At 44.5% G+C, this 9,552-nt stretch overlaps 1 protein-coding gene across 1 annotated transcript in view; it reads right to left on the bottom strand.

Moving 5' to 3' along the window:
* Positions 1–1,775: 1,775 nt before the first annotated feature.
* Positions 1,776–9,552, bottom strand: part of slain2 (SLAIN motif family, member 2) — an 18,140-nt gene continuing 10,363 nt past the window's right edge. Inside the window, exons 3-4 of the mRNA XM_080770581.1 lie at positions 6,087–6,360; positions 1,776–5,328 (exon numbers count right to left, since the gene is read on the bottom strand). Coding sequence (XP_080626707.1) covers positions 5,265–5,328; positions 6,087–6,360 — 338 coding nt within the window. The 3' untranslated portion in view covers positions 1,776–5,264. The remainder of the gene's footprint in view (positions 5,329–6,086; positions 6,361–9,552) is intronic.

Raw genomic sequence — 9,552 nt, 5'->3', positions numbered from 1 at the left:
AAAGAAGTTTAGGGATAAGGTGACGGAAATGGAGCCCTTATAGTTGACTAAAACTAGACTAACACCAAGGCATTCCAGGTGACTACGACTAAATGAAAACGATTCAGAAGACTATGACTAAAACTAAAATGTGCCGTCAAAGAATCAACACAGGCGACCCGAGGCAACACTTAAGCGGTCTCACTGGCACTATGACTACAGGATAATGTGATGAACTCAACATTCCCAACGTGATTCATTGAACTATTTCTGTACAAACATAGACGACACAAGTGGAAGGAAGAGCATTTCAGCATTTATTTGAAATGTGTTTACACAGGGGAACTGAATGTCATGTTTGTGGATATATATATATATATATATATATATATATATTAAAAATAAAGAAAAAGTTAAATAAAAAAAACTAATCACACAAAAGGTGTGGTATTACTGTGTGTCCTCAGTCCTCCTTCAGGCTTCCCACTGAATGTGAACGTTACCACGAGGCGCCTCTCTTTAATAAATAATTTCATTTACAGAATGAGCATAATTAGTTATAAATATGAAGGCGCACATTAAACATACTTTAGTTCTTTTTTTTTCTCTCTCTCTCTCTCTCTTTTCTTAAAGCAATTATAAATGCATTAACTCAATTACAAATAAACACAAATATGCAAAAACAAAACCAAATCAAAAGAGATGCAAAAGTTGTAAATAACATCGGGCAAAAATTGAAATTGGCACTACGATGATAAATGAGCAGATAAAGCACGTCGAGAATAAGGTGAAAACCTCAAATTATAGGCACTATAGTTCGATAATGATATCCAGCAGGCCCCATATTTACCAAAAACGCCGTTCATACCCGAACCCTGGCACACCCACGGTGAACTACTCGTTATGGTTAACGAGTCGTTAACCACTTTGACCCAGGGGGTCAAAGTGGTTAACGACTCACAGCTGCGTCACAGCTTTGAAATGATGTGACATTCTCTCGCGACGTTTGCTCTGGAAGAGGTCAAGTCATCTGTAAGAGGGATCTGTCTGTCGGTCGGTCAGTCAGTCTGGAGCATATAACCTGCTGGACAGGGCACGGCCAAAGTGCTAAGGGATGTCCCTCCCGATCGCGTTCTCTTCTTTGGCTCCAGATCCGATTCGGATCATTTCTTTTTATTTTAAGCATATGCCGATACTGATCCCCCCCCCCCCCCCCCCCGCGTTCCGATATTTCTAGAACACGTTTATGCCATATCACAACTAGTACACGATATCCCAAAATCACAGACAATATCACAGTCTTAATATCATGATATGGATTGTAATATCGATACACCATTTTGGTGTGTCGTGCTTTAGCTATTGAAAAATAGCAGACCTACAAGCTCATAGCGCGCCACCGAGTGGCGCGCTACGAGCTTGTATAGGTCTGCTATTTTGGGGGGGGGGGGAAATCGAAGAGCGACTGACATAGAAGACTTTTTGTAGAATCTGATCTCAGGTCAGAATGGAAAACTGTCAGGATGTAGAAGACATTTTTGTAGAATCTGATCTCAGGTCAGAATGGTTTAAGCCAAACGCCGTCGAGCACGCTGGCCACTGAAGCCTCTTACCTCTTACACCTCTTGAAAATATTATATATAATATTTTAACATCAATATAACATCTCGGGTCAGAATGGGTTAAGTACACTTTTCCCCCTACCACTGCCGTCGGGGCTGTGTAGAATCTGATCTCGGGTCAGAATGGGTTAAGTACACTTTTCCCCCTACCACTGCCGTCCGGGGCTGTGTAGAATCTGATCTCGGGTCAGAACGGGTTAAGTACACTTTTCCCCCTACCACTGCCGTCGGGGCTGTGTAGAATCTGATCTCGGGTCAGAATGGGTTAAGTACACTTTTCCCCCTACCACTGCCGTCGGGGGCTGTGTAGAATCTGATCTCGGGTCAGAACGGGTTAAGTACACTTTTCCCTACCACTACCGTCAACCAAAAAAAAAAAAAAAAAAACATTCACCACGACTTTGTGTTCCGACACTCGGCAAAACAACGACTAAGCAAATAACAAGGCTGCAACGCGTTAGCGTTGCAGCCGAGGTCAGCACAAATATACATTTTCAATAAACAATTCAAATCGTCAAAATACTGATATGGAGGAGGAGGAGGAGGAGGAAGGAAGGGGAATTATTAACTCCTTAAAATAATAATAAAGTACATTCCGACTTGTTTTGATAAATGGCACAAAACCTACCTTACTACTTTAGAAAGGACATAGCAAGCATACACAGGTGCTCTTACTTAGACCACTGACGACAACTCCCTCTCAACATGACGGGGGTGTTCTGACTGATCTGTATCTGACCTATACAGCAGTGTAACATCTGTACTGTACTGTATGTGACCTGTACAGCAACAGGTGTAACAATCTGTCCGACACAGAGGAGAACATTGATACAACCTGATGCAGTGGCGGACAGTAAACCAAATACATTTACTTTTTAGTGCCGTATACTTTAGCGCTGCTTTTTCAAAGACAAGTTGCCACTCGGTGGCGCGCTACGTGCTTGTAGATCTGCTATTTTGTGAAAAATCGAAGAACGACTGACATTTTTATAATGTGATCTCAGGTCAGAATGGGTTAATCAGACCAGTGTGTCCAGTGGGAAACCTCGTATGAATCTGATCTCAGGTCAGAATGGGTTAAGACGCGGGGAGAATAGCCGCCGCACGCTCACGACGTGTTGTGAGCGTGCAGACCCGATATTTTCACTACCATTTGTGAAAATATCACCACTATTCACTACCATTTCGGGATACGTGACTGGACAACATTTGAATTTTATAGGACTTAAAAAGAGACTTCGTTGGGTTTTGCACCTTATTTTAAATTTAGTTGAGGATGGGAAAAATTACGTTGCGTTTTGTCTTTTTCGTGTTTTGAACATGATTTTCTCTACAATGTCATCCTAGTGGAGTCAAACTGGCCCCTCCAATTGACAATCCTTATGACTGCTCTATTGAGGCAGTGGGTTTTCAACCCTTTTGAACCATTTTGACTATTTTGAACATTTTGTTATCGTCGGATAACATGTTGGCACCACAGGAGAGACAATTACAGGCAACCGATTCCAAATGATCATTCTACATTCTCTAATTGTGTAGACTTCTTGTAAATCAAGCAATGCAGATAAACAATCATTTAACTCTCTTAAATGTTACGCTCTCAAGAGTTAAAGATCTAAAGGGTCAATTGGGTTAACTCTCTCCATTTAGCATGGGGGACCACCCTGGAAGCCCCTCGAGGACCACTGGTTTAAAACCACTACTCTTAAGATACGTAAACACCATCTAACAGCGCTAATATTTGCGGACACAATACAAATGACTCTTTGCCTGGCTGTAACACAACAAGTGCATAATGAACTAAATAAATACCAAACAAAAGCTGAACTTAAAGCAAAACAAAAAGATGCAAAACCTGCTCTCTCTCTCTCTCTCTGTTCCCTGACCACTTGGTATACAGTGACTGTGTCCGACGGTCAATCACGAGGTGATTGACATCAGCTGGAGGGGCTGGTCCGACTGCTACTACAATCACGAGGTGATTGACATCAGCTGGAGGGGCTGGTCCGACTGCTACTACAATCACGAGGTGATTGACATCAGCTGGAGGGGCTGGTCCGACTGCTACTACAGGAAACACCGCTCCGTTGTATATCCCAGGAGGAAATGACATTCTCTACTTTCTTCTAGCGGAAGACAAATCATCAAAATGCACTAAACGCACTCCGACATCAAGGTTATCATGTCCTCGTCTTCAAATAAATGGGTGAAAACTATAAAGTCAGTGAAATCCCCCTTTTTAAGTCTTTAAAAGCATGTACTTGAATACCTCTTTTGGTGTTTTAAACATTATGTTATAATTTAGCTATTGAGAAACAGCAGACCTACAAGCTCGTAGCGCGCCACCGAGTGGCGCGCTACGAGCTTGTAGGTCTGCTATTTTTGAAAGATCGTGAAAATGTGGCACAAATATTTGCATATCTCTTTCAGAGTGAACGTTTTTAACTCAAATCTTTGCTTCTGGGGGAGGAGGTCCCTGGAACAACATTTTCCAATGGCGGAAAATCGGCGGCCAAATACATATATCTTTGGGGGTCCTTGACCTGAAACAGTGACATAGAAACGTGAGGTTTGTCCAGATAACTGTCAGCATTTAGAAGACATTTTGTAGAATCGTTCCCAGGTCTAAATGGGCTAATTAAAGCAAGAACTCCAGTACTTTCTAAACTCAAGTATACATGACATGTGCCTGAGCAAAACCCTTCACTTAGTAGTTTGGCCAGGACGTGCAAAATAGACACTAGGTGGTGCTATAGAGCCCCGTTTTGCCCTCTGGGACAGCAACGTGCCCTTTTGAAAGTCAGGTTTTTTTCCTTTTGTACAGTTTGTTCATTTTATGTTTGTTTTGTACAGAGTATAATAGGCTACAGTATGTGGCCCCATCAATTCTTGGACTTGAAAGCGTCTAATATATTATTTCATGCCACCAAAATCCATAAATCTCACACGCTATCAAAGACGGTTCCAACCGTTGCGCGCCACACAGACACAATGTGCCCCTTTTTCCGTTCAACTCCAGCACCTGCCCCCTCAAAACAAGCATCTTATACTAGTGGCATGAGGCCTCACTCGCAAACTTCCTCCGGTGAAACCACGCGACTCCAAATTGGAAATGCATCGAGGCGTGACCATGACACACGGAAGTATAAGACACCAGGACACGAGTGTGTCTCAGGCGTCGAGTGAGGGCCTTTATGAACGGCGAGAGTCGAAGTAACGAATATGAATCTGTCGACGACGGACGACCCTGAGGCAGGTATAATGTAATGTGGTCGGTCGGTGGTCTGTCTGTCTTGAGGGAGGTGGGGGTGGTCTGCTTTTCTTTGGCGTTCACTGGTGCGTGCGTCTCTCTCTCTCTCTCTCTCTGCTCTACATGCCCCCGGAACCTTCCACAAAACACTGTGACGCGATGGGAGACGTTGGGGTCGGTCTATTGCGTTGGGACACACACACACCATGTCTCCCGTTCTTTCTCTTTCGTGCGTGTGTGTGTGTGCGTGTGTCCCTCGGTGGGGGGCGTAATGTTGGATGGGATAAAGTGCCGCGTTGTGTTTCGTATATAACGTCCCTCGTCCTCCATGCACGTCGGGACGGCTGGACTTTGTTTTTTCGGAGAGCGCCCCCGTTGTTGCTTCTGCTGCTGCTGCTGGGCTGTGTAGTTTCTCAGTAGCAGCCTTCCCTCCAGTTATCCGCCGTGCCGCCGTAGCTCCGCGGGGCAGGCAGGGACCTGTGAGGAAAGACCAGGTTTTATCAATTATCAATTAGGTTAAGCATCTACAAGGAAGTATACTTAGAAAAAAACCAAGCTGTCAAGATAGCAAACAAAACGACCCCCCCCCCCCCCCCCCCCCTCCTCTCATCCACTCGGCAGGGAGTTCGAACTATACTTCCCTCTGGTATAGACGGTACAAAGTATACCAAAAGCTAACCGTTTAAACATCTTTAAAAAAAATCCCTTCATTCCTAATTCAATTAAGGGCACTAAAATGATGCCATGTCTCGCTAGATTAGTTTTTTTTTTTTATGTATTTGCCACTGTTGTCCTGCAATTTTTTTGCCATGGAAATTATTGTGTAAGTTTGTGTTTTTTTTTTACTGCTGTTGAGACCGAAGACAAATTTCCACACATGGACAATAAACGAGACTAACTAACTAACTAACTAACTAACATAATTAAGACTATAGCTCTCACATCCCACAATGTAGCCGAGGTCAAAATGTTGCAATGCATGCAGTCCTACTTCCCGGGGGGCCCTTTTCCCTGCAGGTGTTACTGATGACACTAATTAAGGCTCCGAGAGAACCACTCTATACACAAAATGGAACAAATCGTCTATTTCACAATGATTCTAACGACTGTAACGAAAACAGCAGACCTACAAGCTTCGTGCCGCACTGCAAGCTTGTATGTACAGTACGTCTGCTATTTTGTAGTAGTGTATAGTAGAACGAGAGGCGTTATTATTATTACACAACACAGTATACCTGCGTACGGGCTGCGCCAGCTTGCTGCGGGGCAGGGGGATGCCCCCTCCTCCTCCTCCTCCTCCTCCGGTGGAGGACGCGGCGCTGGGCCGCGGCAGGCCGCTGCGGGGCGGGGCCAGGGAGCGCGTGGGCGTGGAGGTGGCCGAGCCGGGCGGGGTCGTCGTCGTGGTGTTGTTGGTGGAGGAGGAGGAGGAGGAGGAGGTAGCTTTCACCGGCTGCCGCAGCGCCAGGGGAGACGGCGTGGCCGGCGTCCGCAGCTTACTGGGAGACGGGACTGTGTGTGGTGGAGGAGGAGGAGGAGGCGGGGAGGACACACAAGGAGAAAAGGGCGTTAAGGATAACGAGGCAGGGAGGGACACACAATGGAGAAAAGGGCGTTAAGGATAACGAGGTTCTCAACTCAACGCTTTGAGGCTCAGGGAAATGCTTTGGCTATAACGTGACTCGTGACGTCTCGTCTCGTGACGTAAATAAAATCCACTGAAACTAGATCCAATCATTAATTAAAGGACCACTTCACCCACTTTTCAACCTATCTTCATATAATGGGTCCTCACTAATAATCATGAAAAAAAAAAGTGCAATTTTTCTTTTTTTCTACTCGGTCTGTGTCTCATATAGGAGGGCTGTTTGGGCAGTTCAGAAAGCGTCTTCCAGTGACATCATCGATGGGGAATACTGAGGCTACTAGAAACGGCAGGCTTTCTATAGTCCTGAAAAGTTGCGATGCGAAAATGGACGCCATCGTTAATGAAACGATAATTAAAAATTGAAATCTTTTTTGTAAAAAAAAATCTTAAAAAAAAAGAAAAAATCTGCCTAATGACGATGTCACTGGAAGACGGTTTCTAAACTTCCCACAGCCCTCCTATGAGACACGGACTGAGTAGGAAAAACATTGTGCCATTTTTTCATGATTATTTAATAGTGAGGACCTTTTATTATGAAGATAGGTTGAAAAGTGGTGAAGTGGTCCTTTAAGGAAAGTATTCCCCCTTTTTGAATTATCTGGGAACGCCTGTACTAGGCAGTGGTGGGAAGCAACCAAGCACATTTACTTCAGTTTGGAGGTATTTTTTGTACCTTACTCGAGTATCTCCAATACTTTTACTCCACTATGTCTCAGATCCAAATATTGTCCTTGTATTACTTTTATTTGACAGCTTTAGTTACTACTAGTTACTTTGTAGATTAGGATTATTACAAAAACATACATTACCCACTTCAGCCCTATATATATATATATATACACTGTACATTTTGGGCCATTTGAAAATAGCCGATCTACAAGCTCACAACGCGTCGCATGCATTGTGAGCTTGTATAGGATCGCGGCTTGTGAGATCGGCTATTTTCAAATGACGTTTCATGCATTTGAAAACTCGAAACGAGACATTCTGTCCAACGACTATACACTTTCTACCGTTGGTATACTTTAAAAATACTTTTTGTACTTTTTTTGAACTCTTAAAATTGCAGCATTGACACTTTTTTTTATTTTACTCGAGTGCAAAGTGTGAGTTCTTTTTCTCCCCACCACCGTTACTCTGGGTCAAGTCCTACTGGGCTAAGAGCCTTCCGGGGGTTAATTCCTCACTAGTTCTCACAGTCAAGCAGAAAATATTTACAGCACGATGGGGTCTGAGGAACAATACATATATACATATATGATACAAACTATATATGTTATGACACATGGTAGGCATGTGCGGGGCCCCCGAACCAACCCCATCTCACAGAAACACGGCCAGAAATAGCACGGAAATTGCAATTCCGTGCACACATACACACCTAAACCCCCCCCCCCCCCCCCCCCCCCAAAAAAAAACAAATAAAATAAACCCATACATAATTATTATTACACGACAACGGAGGCGTGGCTTTCTCTTCAGTATAGGGTAAAGGGCCATGTTGTCACCGTAGGGTCTTCAGTATAGGGTAAAGGGCCATGTTGTCACCGTAGGGTCTTCAGTATAGGGTAAAGTGCCATGTTGTCACCGTAGGGTCTTCAGTATAGGGTAAAGTGACATGTTGTCACCGTAGGGTCTTCAGTATAGGGTAAAGGGCCATGTTGTCACCGTAGGGTCTTCAGTATAGGGTAAAGGGCCATGTTGTCACCGTAGGGTCTTCAGTATAGGGTAAAGTGCCATGTTGTCACCGTAGGGTCTTCAGTATAGGGTAAAGTGCCATGTTGTCACCGTAGGGTCTTCAGTATAGGGTAAAGGGCCATGTTGTCACCGTAGGGTCTTCAGTATAGGGTAAAGGGCCATGTTGTCACCGTAGGGTCTTCAGTATAGGGTAAAGGGCCATGTTGTCACCGTAGGGTCTTCAGTATAGGGTAAAGGGCCATGTTGTCACCGTAGGGTCTTCAGTATAGGGTAAAGTGCCATGTTGTCACCGTAGGGTCTTCAGTATAGGGTAAAGGGCCATGTTGTCACCGTAGGGTCTTCAGTATAGGGTAAAGGGCCATGTTGTCACCGTAGGGTCTTCAGTATAGGGTAAAGGGCCATGTTGTCACCGTAGGGTCTTCAGTATAGGGTAAAGGGCCATGTTGTCACCGTAGGGTCTTCAGTATAGGGTAAAGGGCCATGTTGTCACCGTAGGGTCTTCAGTATAGGGTAAAGTGCCATGTTGTCACCGTAGGGTCTTCAGTATAGGGTAAAGGGCCATGTTGTCACCGTAGGGTCTTCAGTATAGGGTAAAGGGCCATGTTGTCACCGTAGGGTCTTCAGTATAGGGTAAAGGGCCATGTTGTCACCGTAGGGTCTTCAGTATAGGGTAAAGGGCCATGTTGTCACCGTAGGGTCTTCAGTATAGGGTAAAGTGCCATGTTGTCACCGTAGGGTCTTCAGTATAGGGTAAAGGGCCATGTTGTCACCGTAGGGTCTTCAGTATAGGGTAAAGGGCCATGTTGTCACCGTAGGGTCTTCAGTATAGGGTAAAGGGCCATGTTGTCACCGTAGGGTCTTCAGTATAGGGTAAAGGGCCATGTTGTCACCGTAGGGTGGCTGCTGGGGTCGGTCATTTATAGGGACTTTTTTAATCTATGGGAGCACCGGTCCATCTCCGGAGCGGACTGCCGTATAGTATAGCCGCCGTCGTCGTTGCTTAAAAAAGTCCGCAATTCCGTGCAATTTCACCGTGTTTTGGGTGAGACCGGGTGTATATAGCCCCGAACACCTGACTTAATTAAGACACGCGGTTGCACATCGTGCTGCACATAAAAAAAACACAAAATAACAGATCTATATATAAGCTTGTATAGATCTGCGACACTGGCAACAACAACCACATTATAATTAATAATAATAATTATAATGGTTATTATAATAATAATAATTAATAAATCAGGCCTTAGGAGGAACTGCATTCGGCACGATTCACACACACACACACACACACACACACACACACACACACACACACACACACACACACACACACAGAACAAAAGAAAAACAACGAG

This window comes from Protomyctophum bolini (genome assembly GCF_963924005.1).
Source record: "Protomyctophum bolini genome assembly, chromosome: 8".
Classification (NCBI taxonomy): Eukaryota; Metazoa; Chordata; class Actinopteri; order Myctophiformes; family Myctophidae; genus Protomyctophum; species Protomyctophum bolini.
Note: the sequence above shows the minus strand (reverse complement) of the source record. Positions and strands in the feature narration are given on the sequence as shown.